This window comes from Protopterus annectens, chromosome 2.part2 (genome assembly GCF_019279795.1).
Source record: "Protopterus annectens isolate FY-2018-M chromosome 2.part2, PAN1.0, whole genome shotgun sequence".
NCBI lineage: Eukaryota > Metazoa > Chordata > Ceratodontiformes > Protopteridae > Protopterus > Protopterus annectens.
The window spans coordinates 154,777,479-154,796,815 of record NC_056730.1 but is presented as its reverse complement, the minus strand read 5'-3'; the positions used below and the strand labels follow the sequence as shown (position 1 = coordinate 154,796,815).

The 19,337-nt window shown below is 40.0% G+C and overlaps 1 protein-coding gene across 4 annotated transcripts in view; it reads left to right on the top strand.

The window, feature by feature from the left end:
- The window catches only part of DIMT1 (DIM1 rRNA methyltransferase and ribosome maturation factor), a 624,336-nt gene extending 608,074 nt beyond the window's left edge, over positions 1-16,262 (top strand). For all 4 annotated transcript variants that reach the window (XM_044063822.1, XM_044063821.1, XM_044063820.1 and 1 more), the window contains one exon: positions 14,583-16,262. In XM_044063822.1, coding sequence (XP_043919757.1) covers positions 14,583-14,625 — 43 coding nt within the window. In that variant the 3' untranslated portion in view covers positions 14,626-16,262. The remainder of the gene's footprint in view (positions 1-14,582) is intronic.
- Positions 16,263-19,337: the final 3,075 nt, after the last annotated feature.

Sequence of the window (19,337 nt, the reverse complement as noted above, 5' to 3'; positions counted from 1 at the left end):
ATAATTTTATCAGGGAATTTAAATGCTTCCATTGCCCTGCTCATAGAGTCCCAGCTTACTGTATCAAATGCTTTCTTTGCATCAAGACCCACCAGTAACAGTGATATTTTCTTACATTCTGCTTCCCTCTGGATCATCATTGTTCTTTTATTGTCAAATGTTTGCCTCCCCTCCACAAAGCCACATTGATCCATATCTATCAATTTTGGAATCACTTTTTGCCATTCTTTTCGCCATTTAGGTATAAACACTTTATAATCATGGTTTAGTATTGAAATGGACCTGTATGAAGCTGGATCTGATGGAGCTCTACCCTCTGGGTATTACAGCCACTACCTCTTTCTTTCAGGATGTTGGTAGTTCTCATCCTCTTAAAATAGTGTTAAACAAAACCTTCCAGATCTTTATAATTTTTTCCATCCTAGCTTCCAGACTTTCTGCAGGAATGCCATCAGTTCCTGGAGTCTTTTCTATAAATTGGTTATACATCGCCATTTTTATCTCATTTCCTGCTATCCTGTTAGCAATTGAACTTCATCTACCTCTAACTTTAGCATTTTTAATTCTTCCATAAACATTTACATTTGTACCTTTTCTTGATTTCCATAACTCTCTGCTTTATGCAGACTTTCATAGAATTTCCAAAACATTTCTAGTACCTCTACAGGATCTCTTATCTTCCTTGTTATAGGCTTCCTAAACTTGGTGACTGTCCTTTCTACTTTCTGTTGCCTGAGTTATTGTGCTCTCAAAGTATTAAATTAGTTGCTTAACAGCAGACTTTCTAAACTCATGCATATTATCAATGTAATCTCTTATTTTCTATTAAGCACTCTGCAGTTGCTCTTGTTCTGCGAGATCCCCCCATTCTGCAATACTTTAACATTTGTCAGTCCCTCTAAATAATTTACTTCTTAACCATACCTCTCTTTTATTTCCACATTTTTAAACACCACTTTAATTTTATCCTACTCTTTAGCTGTATTTTCGGAAGAAATGTCTGTATTCTCTAATAGCTCCTGAATAATTTCCACTACCCATTCAATAAATTCCTCTCTTTTCAGCAGATAGGTAGGAAAGCACCAGTGTCTCATTTTTATTTCATTACCCTGTGTTTTTCTTTTAGTATATTATTGGTGCATGATCTGATAGAGTTACTGGGTGTGTATCAAGACTTTCAGTGGAATGCACATGTTCCTGTGAAATGTAAATTCTATCTACCCTACCCAGTTTTTGTATCTTGGGGAATAATATGTAAATTCACTCCAAATTCCTAGTACTGTTCACATTTTCCATGCCAAATGTTTTGATAAATTTCTTCAAAAATCTACCCTTCTTTGTTATATTTTCCTTTCAGGGTCCCTCCAGACACATCTTCACTGCTGCAAATCAAATTCCATTCCCCACTTGTAAGTAATATTCCTTGTTGAAAGCTGATTATTTCTCCCAGAATTTTCTTAAGCTGCATTAAAGCAGTTTTAAGTGGAATATAAATACATGCCAGTGTAATGCACCTCCTTTGCCAGTAGCCACTTATTACTCAAAATCTGCCATTATTATCTTTTTTATCCTGTTCAATCACTATTGGCTCTCCTTTTGCAATTAATATAAATACTCATATTTTCCTTTGTCCCAGGTATTCTGCTGAATAACTATCCTGAAAACCTTTCTTTATCAAATTCACATGTTCAGTTCTTTCCAGGTCCATTTCCTGTAACATAGCTATTTGCACTGTACATTTTTAATATAGTTCACTACTCTTTCTTTTTTGTGTTTATCTGTGAGACCATTGACAGTTAACGACATTACAGAAAGCATCATTCTTTTAAAAAGTTATCCCCACCTTTTATGTGTAACAGCTTTTTTAAGTGTCTAGTTTCAGCTTTTGTGTTACATGCATACACTGTTTGGTAGGTTGATATTTTATACAATTATTTCTTGTCATATCTACTTGAGCCTATGTCACATCTTACAAAACTTTTTGATCTGAAGTTGTTTTCATTTGGTTTTTAGTGGGACTCTGATCAAGGTCGGATCTGACTAGGCCGTATACACCAGCATCAGAGCTCCTTCCTTACCCATAATGCCCCACTCTCCCTCTTCTCCTCAGATCTTGTTTGCCGCTCATTTGAACAGCACAGGACTGAGTTTCTGAGCTTCTCCAGAGATTTTTTCAGAGAGCTTTTTTCAGCCAAAGTAGGAGTTTTTCCCTTGATATCCTGTATCCTCGTCCTACCCTTCCTTTCTACTTTGCATTGGTGTGTTTTCTGGGTCTTTTAAAACAAACAAAACAGTTCTGTCTTCCTATTTCTTTTTTTTTCTCTCTCTCTCCTGTGTGTGTGTGTGTGTGTGTGTGTGTGTGTGTGTGTGTGTGTGAGTGTGTGTGTGTGTGTGTGTGTGTGTGTGTGCACTTTTACGCTATGGCTGACCTTCCTGAGCCAGAAGGTTTAAAAAGTGTGCGCTGTGTGGGCATAACATCCCTCCATCTGATGCCTACACTCTGTGCATGGGGGTGGCCCACCTGGATACCTCCTGTTCGATATGCGTAGGTTTCAGTCAACATGCTCTTATCAACAGGAGGAACAAGTTGATTTTAAAGGGCCTTTTGCCCTTGACTTCTGAGTCTTTTCCAGGTCCTTTCTCCACTTCTGGGGCTCAAACCCCTGCCAAGAAGCCTGGGAAAGGCGACCGGGCCAGACATAGAGCAGGAGCGGAATATGAAGAGGTCTCCTGACGAGGTGCTCTTGGCTGAACCACCCTCTAAGTCTTGGCCTGTAGTGGTTCAGGGTTCTCCTCTTCTCAAATCCCCCCATTTTTCCCTGGAGCTGGAGAGTTTTGATGCCGAGTCTCCAATCCCTGCCTCTCCTCGGCACCATTCTAGGCCAGGGTCGGTGGCGTCCTCTGTGTGGTCCACTCAGAGCCTGTTGGAAGCCGAGGTGGACAGGATGATGATGAAGTTTCTCTGGGCTCAGATTCAGCTTGGGTATGTGCTTTGTGTTTCACTGTTACAGTCATCACATTTGGGTTATCTGCTTGCAGTAGCCCTCAGTCGGCCTGATTATCAAAGTCTTGGGTCCTGCGTCGGTTGCTGTCTCATCTTCCGTGACGTCAGGTAGTCAGGGGTATAAAGCATGCAGCTGATGCCATTACATCAGTCTTTCTTGCTGTGCGGTGCCCGAAGCAGAAGCAGTTCACAAGTGCCGGTCGGTCGACTCCTGAAATTTTCATTTTCAAGTTTCAGAACCAAAGTCTTCAACTTAAGCTAATCACCCCGTTGGGGAAACTTTTTCTTACTCTAAACCAATGTCAGTAAAAGCCAATAATTGTATTTCTTGTGGAAAGCAAATACCTCATAAAGATTTTCATTTGTACTGTATTCCTTGCCTAGGCCCTGACCATGACGTACTTCGCTGTCGGTTTTGTGCCTTATTTAAACAACAAACTATTCGTCATCGGTATATTTACGCTTCTAAATATTTTGGTACTCTGTTCAATTATCCAGATATGTCTTCGGTAAGCCACCCGACTACCGACATTCCGAAAAAAATGCAAAGATAAAGACAGAGACAGGCCGTCTAGGTCCAAAGCTGCCGACGACGCTTCTCCTAAGCCACTCGCCAATTCACCGGTACTCAGTGAGGCACTTTTGCAGCCCCTGATACCTGCTACTTCAGATTCGCAGGCCTCTACTGAGACCCATTCGGAGTCCAGAATGCCACGAGATACTTCAACTGTGGAACTTGCGGATGTCACTACCTTGGATGGGTCCGGAGCCGCTGTGCAGGCACTGGCTTCTGAGGTTGTATTCAAGCCTACTGACTTGCATATTAAACCGATGCCATCTTCTTCTTCAAGGCCTAAAACTCGAACCATGCCTAGAAAACTGACGCCCAGACTGCATGGTCAGGCCTCTATGCCTAAAAACAAATGATAAGAATGGCTGAAGACCTTATTACTTTAATCAGGGGAAGCCAACCTTCCCCCTCTAAGAGACCTAGGACTGAATTTGCTTATGATACTTCTTATCAGGATTCTGAAATTTCTGTTTCCTCTGATGACCAGGATTTACCCTTATCTACCTATGAGGATTCTGATGCAGAGGACTCTATTCCCTCTGCTTCCCCCCAGAGGATTTCTCTTTTGGTGAAACCTTGCATACTCTTAGGGAGCATTTTTGCTGGGAAAGCCAGGATTACTCTGATTCTAAAAAGAGGATTAAGGATTTCTTACTTCTGCCCCAACATAGGCCTTTAGCTATCCCTCCTGTACTAGACATTGTTGTTGATGTCTTTTCGGAACCTAGCTTGGCCCCTGACTCTTTACCTCCTGCTCCCAGGAAACCTGATAGATATTACATGGTTCCTGGCTCTCACAAGTTCCTTTTTAAAAATCCTACTGCGGATCCTGAGACCATTTCACAGGGACCCAGTGGCATTGAGGCTACTACTGCCAAAAATCCTACCCCCTCTGATAGAGATTCCAGGGTGCTGGATAGATTGGGTAAGAAGGTATACGATTCTGCAACTTTGGCCATTAGGGCCTTAAACTGCCAGTTTCATATGTTAAAGTATCAGCAGCATATTATTGGATTGCTTAAACAGAAAATGATGTTGATTCCTGACCGTGCTCAAAATAAGGATTTGCAGGATTTAATGCATTCTGCTGAACAAGTTGGAAAACATACTTTGCAATGTGGTTTTGATTCACTAGAGGCATCTTGCAGGGCTGCTGCCACTGGGTCTGTACTTAGAAGGCATGCTTGGCTTAAGGAGCAATCTTTGCCAGATCATGTTAAAGCTAAATTGCTGGATGCTCCCTTAAATCATGACCGCCTGTTTGGCAACAAAGCAGAAGATGTTCTTAAAAAGATGGAGGAAAAAGCTAAATCTATGCAAACTGTTAAAGATTTCCTACAAATACATCCTCCAAGATTTAGTAGGCATTGGCCCTCTAAGAATTGGACCTTTCCTGCCTTTTCCAGGCCTTCTCAGTCCAAACCCAGGCTGCAGTCCCAGGGTACGCATAGGACTATGCAGTGGGGGTCTCCCACTTCCAAATCAGGGAGTAGTAAGACTCCCCCGTATGGTAAGCTGTCTCAATGACTTAACTTTAAAACTTCCAAGCACTTCTCAACTGACTACTCCATTAGGGGGAAAGATTGCTTTGCAGGCCAAAAACTGGGAACTCATTACCCAGGACAAATGGGTTTTAAATATAGTTTTCCAAGGATACAGATTTCACTTCCACACATTAACAACCCCAAATGGTTGGCCAGATCTACCCCCAAATCAGTGGACAGAGGCTCAAAAGCAAGTTTTCAACATTGATATCCTATGTTTATAAGAATCATGGCTAAAACCTTCCATTAAAGACAACAAAATCTCCCCACCTGGCTATAATATTATCAGACTCGACCGTACTCCCAAAAAAGGAGGAGGAGTAGCAATCCTCTATAAAACTGAGCTACAAATCAGTACACTTAATCTTAACTTACCCACAAACCCTAGTGCAGAAATAATATTCTCCAAACTGCAGCTAAGTACAAGTAAAGCCATAAACATCATCTGTGTTTATCTTCCCCCAGGAAACAATTGTAATATTCTAGAGGATATTCTTAGCTGGCTCTCTAGTCATATCCCACAAGAAACAATAATTCTTGGGGACTTTAACATTAACTGAAACTCCTGCAGAAATGCCATTCCCACCACCTATATTAATCTATACAGCTTCTCACAACTAATAAATTCCCCAACCAGAACCAACAAAATGAATAACAAAGCAACCACCTTAGATTGGATACTTACTAATACCCCACAGCAAACCTACACTACAGGCATCCTTCCTGATGACCTTAGTGACCATTCTCTAACATATATTATCAGACATAAAACCAACATAACATTCCCAAACACCTTCCGAATAATACACACAAAAAAGCATTTTAACCCAGAACTTTTCCAAGCAGAACTTAATCAATGTAATTGGACACCATTAAAAATTCTTCCTCTAAACAAAGCCGTGGAATACTTTAATTCTACATTCTTAGCCATCTTGGATCAACATGCTCCAAATCGTTCTATTAGAATCAAAGCCAAACCAGCCCCATGGCTTACTAACAATACTAAACAGAAAATCCTACTTAGAAATAAATACTGGGCAAAATGGCGTACTACTAAGAATCAGACAGACCGTCAAACCTTTAGAGAACATAGAAACAGCACAAAAAGAGACATCCTGCTAGATAAAAAGAATTATTGTTTCCAACTACAACAAACCTCTATCAGACAACCTAAAAAATTCTGGACTGGTATTAATAATCTACTCTACCCAGGCCAATTGATCACACCCAATCCCCAGGGATCTAACCCCAAGAATCCGAAACAAACTGCAAATGCCTTTAATTCTTTCTTCACAGATACCATCCAAACTCTAGCTAGCCACCTATCACCTGATATATCTAACTTGCCCACTTCTTCTAATAATCCACCCCCACAATTTCACCTCCAACCTGTATCTACATCATACATTTCCTCCCTTCTCCAAAAGTTAAAACCTACCTGCCCATCAGCTGACAAACTCCCAGCAGAATTCTTGCAAAAAAGTGCTAAGGCCATTGCCTACCCTATTTCCATTCTGATAAATAGATCGATAAGCGAAGGAGATGTCCCATTAGTCTGGAAAATCTCCCATATCATCCCACTTCATAAAGGGGGAAACTCCAATGATTTCTCCAACTATCGTCCCATAGATTTACTATCGCCTATAGCTAAAATTATGGAAAAATGCATCCACAAACAGATACTCAACCACCTTCTCCAAAATAACCTACTTGCTAACTGCCAACATGGCTTCAGACCTTTCCATAGTACCACCACTGCCCTGCTATCCTTCACAAACTATAACAACAACAACCGTAACAACAACTGTCTATCATCAGCAGTCTTCATTGACCTATCCAAAGCTTTTGATATGGTCAACCATCAACTTCTACTGCATACCCTTAAGTCTCTCTCACTTGATTCTCTTTCTTTGAACTGGGTTTCATCTTACCTTGGTAATCGTCAGCAGGCTGTACTATGGCAAAATGAACTATCAAATCACCTCCCAATCTCACTCGGTGTCCCACAAGGCTCTATCTTAGGCCCACTATTATTTTCTATCTTCATCAACGACCTGCAGTCAGCATTTTCACCCCAACTCAAAAGTCCATCCCTGTACAGTTCAATCTCACTTCTAATAATGGTACGCTTATCTCACCTGACCCTACCACTAAACTCCTAGGGATAACAATTGACAACAACCTAAACTTTGATGCACACATAAACACGACAATAAAATTAATTAATAAGAAACTGGGATCCCTTTATAGAATCAAACCTTATCTTTCTCCAGAAGCTAGGTCTGCTATAGCTAGAACTCACCATTTATCCACTCTGCTCTACGCTGCTCCCATTTATACTAATATCTCTAAAAACAACCTCAAGAAACTAACAACTTCCTACAATAATATTGCTAAATTTGCTACAGGCTCTCCTTTCAGAACCCATCACTGTCTTAATCTTAAACATCTAAACTGGCTTGAATTCCTTAACCAACTTCAATTTCACCAGCTTACAATAGCTCATAAGACCCTGTATCAACTTAACAATACTCCTATTCTCTCAAGCCTTATCACACCTTATAATAACCTCAAAAATCTACGTTCCTCAAACAAACTGCTTATTAACACTATTAAATCGAACAACTCAACAAGTGACTCCTTGTTCTCTAACTCTGTAGGGAAATTATGGAATAAACTTCCTTCCGATATCACAGCTCAGACTTCTCCTTCACTTTTTAAAAAATATCTAAAACCATATCTCAATAATCACTGGCTATGCTCCTGTACTAACCCTGACTAATTTCTTCTCCCTCTCAAATATTAACAACCTTTCCTATTGCATACAAATATATGTATATATATGTAAAATTTATCTCTGTATGTTACAGAACTGGAATACCATTCTAAAAAAAAAAAAAGGTTTTATTGTATTATCTTAAATTCTTTGATTTGTTTTTAACAATACTGTATAACCTCTATTCTTTTAGTATCTATTAAATATGTATTATTATGTGGAGCTTTTCTACCTGGGCCTCTACTGAAAAGGGACATGTATCCAGCTAGACTAGCCCGGTCAACAAATGTAAAATAAAAAAATAAAAATAAATAAAGTACTCTCTCTCTTAAGCATAAGGGCTATTCAAACTGTACCAGAAGAGGAAAAAGGACAAGGTCTCTACTCAAGACCTTTCCTGATACCCAGAAAAGACAGCTCATGGCGTCCTATCCTGGACCTTTCTATCCTAAACACCTTTTTGGTGATCCCAAAATTCAAGATGCTAACTCTTCACCAGTTGCTTCCTATGCTAGGCAAGGATGCCTGGTTGGAAACACAGGATTTAAAGGAAACCTACCTGCACATCCCAATCAGGGAGTCTTGTAGAAGATGCCTACGCTTCAAAGCAGGCTACATGCACTATCGGTTCTCTGTACTGCCCTTTGGCTTATCTACTGCACCCAGGGTATTCACAAAGTGCCTAGCTCCAGTCATTGCATTTTGCAGGCAAAGAAATATTCAAATATACCCATACCTGGACGATTGTCTAATTCAGGCAGAAAGCCAGGACATACTTTTGAATCATCTGGCATTTGTACTAAAGGTGCTAACTTGTCTGTGGTACACCATAAACGAAAAGAAATCACATCTTGTACCCTGTCGACAAATTATATTCCTGGGAGCAAGCTTGAACACAACTTCCCAGATGGCTTTCCTCATGCCAGAGAAACAAATTCATTTGACAACTTGCTTCAAACTAATGGCCTCAAAAACCCTGCTATCTGCAAGGCAGATACTGCAAGCCTCGGGGTTCATGGCCTCCTGCATTCTCCTAATTCCATATGCAAGACTGCATATGAGGAAAATGCAGTGGTATCTAAAAAGCCTATGGTGTCAAGATTCTCAGGATCTAGAAGCAATGATTCCAATCATACCTTGCCTACAGTTAGAGTTCCTTTGGTGGGCAGAGGCCTGCCACCAAAACAAGGGACTGCCATTCACTCTACCCCCTGCCGCCCAAACCTTAACAACAGATGCATCAGACTATGCATGGGGGGCTCACCTGACAGGGAAGTGCATTCAGGGCAAATGGAACCCAAGTCAAATGCACCTGCATATCAATCAAAAAGAAATGTTAGCTGTACAGAATGCTCTGACAGCCTTCAAGGACCACATTCTTCCAGGACAATTAATGGTATAGACGGACAACACCACTGTTATGTGGTACATAAACAAGCAGGGGGGTACCCATTCATACCCCCCCTGGAGACTAGCCATGGCTCTGCGGAACACAGCCTTGCGCTACCAAGTGCATCTACAGGCTCAGTTCCTGCCAGGAAAACTAAATACACTGGCAGGCGAACTAAGCAGAAATCTCATGGACCCATACGAGTGGAAACTGGAACCAAAGACTTTCAACATGTTGATAAACAAGTGGGGGAGCTCAGATATAGACCTGTTTGCCTCCCTCCAGAACTTCCAATTGAACAAATTTTGCACAAGGACTCCCCACAAACAAGCTTGGAAAGTGGATGTCCTGTCCTTCAGCTGGAAAAATCTATCAGTTTATGCCTTTCCTCCTCTGCCTCTCCTCTCCAAAGTACTACTAAAGATCAAACAGGACAAACCAAGAACGATACTGATTGCACTAGAACCAACACTGGTACTCCCTCTTGCGCAGTGTCACTTCTGGCTCCATGGCACCTACCTCAGACCCCTACCCTACTGTCACAGCAGGAGAGCCAGATTCTGCATCCTCAGCTTCAAACCCTGAACCTGGCAGCCTGGCTAATAACCTAATATCTCCGTTACCATCCCTCAGTAAACAAGTGTTGGATGTCATTTGGGAGGCGAGGAGGCCTAGTACTAGAAAATCTTATGCTGAAAAATGGAAAAGATTCTGTTCCTGGAACCTAACTCAAGGGATGGGCACAGCAGTGCCCAATTTACCTCAAATTATTCAATACTTAACTGAGATGCTTCACAAGGGCCTTTCCTTTTCCTCCATCAAAATTCATGCCTCAGCCATTTCAGCTCATTACAACACAGAATCCACACCTCTTCTCTCATCCACAGCTCAAGCAGTTCCTCAGAGGGGCCAAAAACTTAAGACCACCCAGGAGAGCCCCAACTCCAGTCTGGGACCTTAACTTTGTATTGGAAAATTTTACTCTACCTCCTTTTGAGCCAGCTGCAAATGCAGAGTTAAAATTTCTTTCTTGGAAAACAGCCTTCCTTTTAGCAATCACTTCAGCAAGGAGGGTATCTGAATTTCAGGCCCTTATGGCAGTGGAGCCTTTCATCATCTTTATGCGGACAGGGTGTCCCTCAGGACCAATCCCTCCTTCATGCCCAATATAGTATCCAGTGTGGCTCTTGATCTGTCCATTCATTTGCTAACCTTCTTTTCTAATCCACAGAACAAAGGGGAACGGATACTGCACTCCTTAGATGTGCACAGACAACTTAGATTTTACTTGGACAGGACTAAACCTCAAAGGAAATCTGAACAGCTGCTGGTGTCATTTGCTGTAGGGGCCGAGTGGAAGGCCATTTCAAAGCAAACCATTTCTAAATGAATAGGCCATTGCATTCATTTCTGCTATAAACACCATAGAAAACCTATCCCACAGGGGATAAGTCCACACTCAACCAGGGCTGCATCTGCCTCTGCAGCCTTTCTCAGAGGTGTCCCTACCAGGGACATCCTAAAAGCTGCTACCTGGAGTTCTATACATACTTTCACCAAGCATTACCATTTGCCAATTTTCTCTAAATCCAGAGCTGGCTTTGCCACTGCAGTCTTGCAGGGCCTTATAGCTGGTCCTAATGCTATCTAAATTCCTCCTCCCATCCTTAGCTTTGGGAATCTACCCAAATGTGATGACTGCAACAGTGAAACACGAAGAACATAGTACAGTTTTGTACACTTACCATAAATGTAGATGTTCAGGTGTATTCACTGTTGCAGTCCTGGTTACCCTCTCTCCAGCCCCCTGACTTCTTTTGGCTCTCTTCTCCTTTACTATGCTTAAAAGCTTTTTGGTGTATTTGCTTTTTTGTTGGAGGTATAACCTTGCATATATATATTTAATTGCTTCCCATTAGGGGGGCATCTGACATCTGGGGCAAGAAAAACTGATGTAATGGCGTCGGCTGCATGCTTTATACCCCTGACTACCTGACGTCACGGAAGATGAGACAGCAACCGACGCAGGACCCAAGACTTTGATAATCAGGCCGATTGAGGGCTACTGCAAGCAGAGAACTGAAATGTGATGACTGCAGTAGTGAATACACTCGAACATCTACATTTATGGTAAGTGTACACAACTGTACTTTTTGCCTGCTCCATCCCCCTCTGGAGCTATGAGCATTCAGCCTGGAGTTTTCCTGATATCTCCTTCTCCAATCAACCTTAGGCTTCGAGTTTTGGGCCTGAGGTTTTCTGGTGTTGAAGTGTTTGCATCGACAGTCTCTTGTACCTCAACACCAACGGTTACCTTGAGCAGTGCAGCTTTGATGTCATAAGAACTCACCAACTCCCGGTGCCATAGCTTCGGCATCAGCTCCAAGGCATTGGCGTCACCTGCAAAGCTTTCAGAGCCATCTCTTCCCCCTCAGGGCTTCAGCGCTGGGAAACTCGATTCCCCCTTCGACACCGGGGGTGATGCTCCAGGAGATGCAGGCGGTTTTGGCTCTGATGGCACTGTCATCTGGGTTCCGCTCGCCTTTGGTCTTCATGGTGGTGGAGAGGGTCCTCTGAGCTCCCTTGAGGACCTTAACACTTCCCTCCTCGGAGCCTGTCCTTGCTTCGTCTGTTTTTGAGATGGAGTCATCCATCCTTCCTCTTCAGGGACAGCCTGTTGCCAGACCTTCCCAGGATGTTCCTTTTCAGGAACCCCTGGAAGCTTCCAAGTCCTCTCCAGAGTATCCCCCCAATGAGCCGCCTTGTAAACATAGGTGCAAGAGGAGGCACTAAGATCTCCCCCACCCCTAGAATTTCTCATGGAAGATACAGACTTGGATGAGGGGGCGGGGTCCCCAAAAATCACCTCCTGACATCTCATTTGGAGACATTGTGGAGATCCTTCATCATGATGAATAGGGTTACCAGTCTCCATGAGGCTACATGTTCAGCAGGTGTAGAATCTCTTTCTTGAGGCCACTTCAGTTGTGCTACCAGGCTGTCAGAGCTTCAACCCCTTGTTTGTAAGAAACCATAAGGATTAGGTGTCCTTTAGGAGTAACTCGCATTCCATGTCAAAAGTAGACTCCAAGTGAATTGCTAACTGCATTGATTTTTGTCATTAAGCAGCTAGCCAACAACTTTTGGTTATGTCTAAGGCCACTCCACCTCAAGAAGGGGCTGCTTCCATTGCTGCATCAGTAATGTCTTTGTTATAAATATTTGGTGTTGACACCATGGCATGCAGTATCAGGAAACACATTATTTTAATCTTGGTAGTTGTATGAAAAAAAATAGCCAAAGTAGGGACTGTGGGTGAGAAAAATCCCAATAGTCAACTGACTGCTCACTCCTTTACAGATTGACATTTTTTTGTTTTTTTCATACAGACCATTACTTTAGAATATCCCCCTGCTGACAAGGATACTTCTCATTTAAGCATAAAGATTTTTCTCATAAGGGCTTAGTGTTTCCTTTCACTGCAGTGTTGTAGCTTTATTGCTTTAGGTAATATTTTTCTTTCTGGATGTGGCCATACTGATTCAATATTTCTGGTATTTAGATTTAGCAGTTGTTTTTTATTGTTGGCATGTTTCAGTAGTGTTGATGATGGAATTGTGGATTTTGCTTGAATATCAGGTCTCCAAAAAACTTTGGCTTCATAAATGTACATGTCTTGTTTGTGCTAATTGTCAGCAGGAATTCATATCGCACTGACCATTGTTCTCTCAGTCTCTGGAGCTGGAACTTCAAGTTTTGTTTCCAAACTATATGCAGTCCTGTCCTGTTCTGCCCAATAAATATTGGGTTATCAGTTGATATCTGTTGTTGCTGATATAAGTTGTTTATCTGTTTGCTCAGTGTTGACTTTTTTCTTTGCTGTAATGAACGTGCATTAAGGATTTGAATTAAGTCTCTTTTCTGAGCAGCAGTGTTGAGACTAGCTCTGTATGAGCTTACCTAGTTATAATAATGGCCTGTTGAGCTATTGTTTTGTAGGGCATACATTTAACAAATTACTTTTAACATGTTCTAAGATTCATTGATTGTTGAATGTTTTGGTTTTATATTGCATTGATTAATTTGATGTGTTGACCATTACTTTAGAATATGCCCCTTCTGATAAGGATACCTCTCATTTAAGCATAAAGATTTCTCATATTCTGCCAACAGATGAAAGGTGTAACATCTGACATTTTTATTTTTTATTTTTACTGAAATTCTCTTTGATAATATATTTCTTTTAAAGTAGAATGCCTGGCTTGGAGCACATTATTTTATTGATTTCATCATAAGTATCAGTGTTTTCTTGCATTCATTTGCCACAGCAGTGTTGAAACAGTTCTGCTTTTACCCATATTTTTTCTTTTGTGTGTGCAGCCCCTTTGGTTAAATAGATTTGGAATTTCTAAAGTTGTCACGTAGTGACTGCCATTTTCTTGTTGTTTTTCAGAACTATTTGATTTCATACACTATATACTGCTATGTTTGCTCTTACAGTAGAAAACTTTTTGTTTATGATTTTTGGAGTAGATTGGTTTCAGTAGTGTTTTTCATCTATAGTCATGTTTTGTCAAAACTAACATTTTTAGTTTTACTTCATATTTAAGTGAAGTGCTTAGGTTTAAACACTTGAATAAAAATTTTACCATTTCTGGGAAAAAATCATCTTTCATCCAAACCAAAGGGAAAAAGACATACAAACCATTTAGTAAAAACTACAAGAAAGAACCAGCCAAGTTGGAGTCTTCACTGCCTTAAGCATCCTGTAGTAATGGCCCATTAGGATGTATACAAATTACTTCTTAAAGGCATACAGTGTTTCAGCTTCATGACTTCTGAATGCCATTTTAATCTTTACTGGTGCATTCAGGCCATTAAAGCCAAACCCCACTAGCTGTAGACATACCAGGTTTTGTCCTTTTTCTAAGCTTGTCATTAAAGTATAAGTGGATTGTTTGGTTATAGTCTGGAAAAAGTGACAGCAAAACATCCCAAATACTATAGTATCCAAGTCAAAAGATAAAAGAAAAAACATTTAGTAAAAAGGGTAAGAATCAGTCAAGCTAGAGTGTTCACTGGGTAATGTCTTAAACCTTCTGTAGCAGAGACCTGTGTGCCTTTAGGGCATATTTAGCTACATTATCGGGTGCTGAGTTCAGCACCTAAAGTAAAATGGGTAAGATCAAAAATATCTCAGACATTTGTTTTTGCCATTTATTAGTTTCTTCTTATATATGTTTGAAAGGTCAAATTTTAGCCATGATCATTAACTGTATTAAATTTATATTTTCCAGACTGCTTCACGATTTTAATTCTGAAGGAATCCATTTCTCTTGAAATGCCAGGCACGAGTAAGACACTTGTACAAAGAAAAGGAATTTCTACCAGGAGATGTTGTAGGCTGAGGATAGAAAACATTGTTTCTCCCCATCTACTTGATCATCAAGAATTAAACAAATATTTACTCCATTTACACTGGACATGCCAGTGTTCAGAACCATGGGCCAGTTTTCTTGTTGTTTATACAGTACGATCTTGTTAATGAGAATATCTTGAAAGACTAATTATTTTTTCTAACTTAAACAGTCAAAACAAGCCTAGTTTCTGTATTTCAGGAGAAGAATATTTAATTCATTATTTATTCCAGATAAAATATTCCCTACAGGGAATCATTAGGGTGCATGTAGATTTGTTTCCTATAATCTCGCAATTGAAATATGTTGAGATTGCATACCTGCTACAATTATATCTTTACCATACTGATCATTGATGAGTTATAAATAACTGGGATTTGAATGGAATTTATTTACAGGTAGATGATCCCTATCTATGAGGTAACCTTTCATGTCACATATGCTAACAAGACGCCTGTCTGTAAAAGAAAGTGTAACCCTCTCTGTTCTCAATATTTTTGTTTTTTTTGAATTTGAAGTGAACAATCATTCACTTTTTCCAGAGTTCATCAGTTGACTCCGAACAAGACTGAAAGAGACTAATAAGTTACCATTTGCCTTTATTCTTAATATTTTACTGTTTACTGGTGCATTCTGTATAGTGTTTATTCAGTATTGGTGGTTGACATATTGGGGTGGCTAAAGACACCCCCATGGAAACAATCATTATGTGTCTATGGGAGACACATTTTTACCAGATGATTGCTATGTACAGTGTTTATTTTGCCTAGCTGAAGAGATCATGATCTATGAGTTGTTAACATTGTAAGGCATTAGTCAAATAACATTACTTTGAAGGGTCAGGAATTTACTGACTTTTGTGTAACCACAACAGAAGAAGTTGGACAGGGCAATGGATGCCTGCCTCACTCCCAGCAGCTGATCCCTCTAATAGTATAAGGTTTCCTTTGAAATCCAGAAAGAACCACAGGGAGTCTGTGGAGCTCCAATGTAAGTATCAGAAAGTAAAAAAAAAAAAAAAAAGCAGATGGAGTGAACAAGACCATATGCATCTATCCAGTCTCAACAAGTTATGAGGTACCTGGTCCTAGAAGTACTCAGGTGCATCCATCCTCCACAATTCAGGTTCTGACTACTGTCATCTCTATCTGAGCCCCTTTGTAACCAGCAAGTGGAATGTCATGTCATATTACAAGCTAGCTAAGCCACAGAAGCCAGTATTTTTCCCACTTAACAACCAGACACTGGTTTACATGAATAATCATAAATTGTCTGCCTATCTCTAGAAGTTCAAAGAAGGGCTCCCTATCATACTCAGTAGCTGGCTACAGATATTCTTACTGTTGCAGTTATGTTTCTAGATATGTGAACAGTCCACTGGAAAATTAAGTATTATTAGAAAACAGTAAATTTCAAACTGTTCAGCACAACGTAACCTGTACAGGTTTTTGTATTCATTCAGTTCTGTCTTAAACTGTATTTTATAAGCAACAGTAAAGTAAATATAAATTTTGTAATGTTGAATAAACAGCTTGATATCTCAATAAATATTCAAACACACATACTGCAGACAGCATTCAATTCATACCACTGTGAACCTTCGTATGAGGCTAAGCATTTATGACTGTGTCACCTGAATATTGAGATATTTAGAGACATTTGAATATTTTACAATACAACTAAAAAGTATACAGATTATATTCAACAGTTCTTTACTGTACTAGATATAAGTCAAATATCAATGCATTTGTTTGCTTTCATGTTAGTTTTAAGGTGAAATCTTCTAATCCCTTATGTTTAGCATATTTTTTTAATTGTTAATGCAAATTTTAACAAGTAATATTTGACACCTAGATGTATCATTAGGAGGTAACTGCAGAAATGCCTGGAGGCATCACAAGTCTGTAATGAGTTAATATCCAAGTTATAAATTGCCAGACACACATGCTTCAGTATCAGGGAGGTATTGAAGTATCGGTCATGTTCTGAAGCAGTTATGAGTAACAAACCTTTGAAGTTGTATATAACTTTCTTACCGTGTACAATGCCAAATTATTCAATTTTTGATGCAAATAATTTTTTGTTTTTGCATTTTGTTTTGTTGGGAACAATGACCCCTGCAATTTTTTTTCTTACAGCTAAAAATCCCTGCCATGGCATCATGTAAGAAAGCACCCATAATGCCTCACTACCTAAGCTAATAGGTAGGCTAATGTATTTCCATGCTAAATACATAATCAGGAGTATTACTTCCTAGAAAGACAAGATGCCAACTAGGTCTTGCAGGTTGAACATCTTACATTGAAAGTTAACACATGATGTAGTCGTGAATCTGAAACATAAACAAGAAGCTGATGTTCTAAAGAAGTTGTTTTTGCATACTCAGAAGTTACCATATGATTACTGTGTCATCATTTTGTGAGTGTGGTTACAAAGAAACACTGAGCAGCTGAAAGTAAAAAAAAATCAAAATGATACAATAATCTTCACTTTTTGCAGTAATCACTTGCAACTTTAACAAGAGGAGTATAATTTCAAATTAGGTTAATTGTAAAACAAAGATGCTTTAGAAAGTGACCAGTACACTTTAAGCAAACTGGGGACCTTGCTAATGATATCCCTGATGATTCACTGCGACAGTGATCAGACTAGGTCACACAACAAGTGATATGAGAAAACATTCTATAAAAATTTGATATAGTTATGACATTGTAGTTGCCTGCCCCATTGTGCTGGAGCTGTGATTAGAAGACATGGCTGGATTCACATTTAGGATCTCCTTAGTGCATTGTCTGTGCTTGTGAAGCTGAATGCTATAACTCTGCACATTTATGCCAAAAATACAGGAGAAAAACAAATATTGAACATTGCTCTTATCCTTTAAACTTGTTTTTTTGCAGGAGGCAAGCCCTTCACCCCCACCGAGCTTATGTATACCAATTCAAGATCACCATATCTCAGAGAAAAGGAACATTCAGAAAAATAGCAATTTCAGACTTGGTATACGAGTCTGGATTTTTGTCCATTAATTCTTCACTTTACAGGACTCTCCTTTCAAACTGTTATCCATTCAGGACCTACAAAAAAAAAAAGATGTAAAGCGGCAAATTTTAAATGTGTTTTTAGAAGTAGTAATCCTTTTTTCTTCTCCTTCACGTAAACTCTTTAAAATGTAGAAGAAAATGGTAAGACTATGCACCCTGTAAACAACTTTACCATTCTTCTCTCCCTAGTATTTTAAGAATTAAATACATGTAAAGCATGGCTGTTTTGTAAAGACAAAGTAAGATGGGCCATATACAGAAGGGGCATTTTGCAAAAAGAAAATGAAAGGCTTGGACGGGCAAAAGAACCCATCCAAAGCAGCAAGGGTGAAGGCCAAGTGCATATTTCCTCCAACTAGCAGTGGAATTCGCACACAGTTGTGACTACATCCTTTCTGCCCTTCTGAGTGGTCGGATAATCTCCTTCAGGGAGATCTGGTCCTTCTGAACTTAAACAGATAGGTAAGGGAGATTGAGGCCTTTTGTTGCACAACAGAATTTGCTCCCTTTACTCCCTTTAACATTCAGTTTCTGCCAAGTAGCACTATACCAGACATATTTTTCCAGCAGATATTGGACTGTAGCAGAAGAGACCTGCTCCAGAGATAGGGAAGGGATTCTATTCTAGGGTACTCTTATTGCTCAAGAAGAACCAGTGGAGACCTGTGCTACACCTGTCCAGCTTCAGCAAGTTTGTGCCAGTAAAAAAATTCATAATGCTGACTTTACTCATTCACCTCCCTTTACCATTAAAAAGAGATTTTCTGGCCACTGTAGACTTGAAAGATGCTTACTTGTATATTCCTATTCACAAGCCTTACAAACAGTATCTTTGGTTCAGAGTGTGAAGCACATATTTCCACTTCACTTTCTAACCATTGATCTCAATGCTGTACCTAGCCAGATTTGCCCAAATGAGGTTAAATTTCTGGTGATTGCTTTATTGGGGTTTTCTCCTTAAAAGAATTGCAAAGAACCCCCAACTACACCATCCATTGTTCATTATTTCCTGAGCCTGTGAACCAACAGAAGTCTAATTATCTAGTCTGAAGCTTTTCACCAGAAAACTTTCCTGAGTACTGTTAATTCCAGAACCTCCTTCAGAGATCATTAGTTGTAGAGCAGTTTCACAGTCATCCAGGCTTTAGTAGATATTTTGCTACAGCATGCAAGCCTAAGGCATACAGCCCTAGGAAACACTATTGCCATCCTTTAAATAGGATTCTTGGGCCACAAGTCAGGAAACCATTATTTGTGGCAGCTTGGGAAAAAATTTGAAACTGGCTGAGTCTCTGAATGTTCTTCATCTCACATTGCTGCAGTCCTTACACTTGGGTAGTCCGCTGTCCTCGGTCGGCCCGAATATCAAGGCGCATTAGACTGACATCAGGGCCAGGGTACAAATGCGCATGACCGACGTCATATCCTCAGTCTTTTGCCGCATGGTCCGATGCAGAAGCGTGCCGTCTGAAATTTTGAGTTTCAGACCGAGTCAAAGTTGGCTAAGTACAATATTTTAGTTTTTCTTGCCTCAGTGGTTTGGATGTCAGAAAAAGTGAATAACTGTATTTAAACAGATAGAGATTATCAT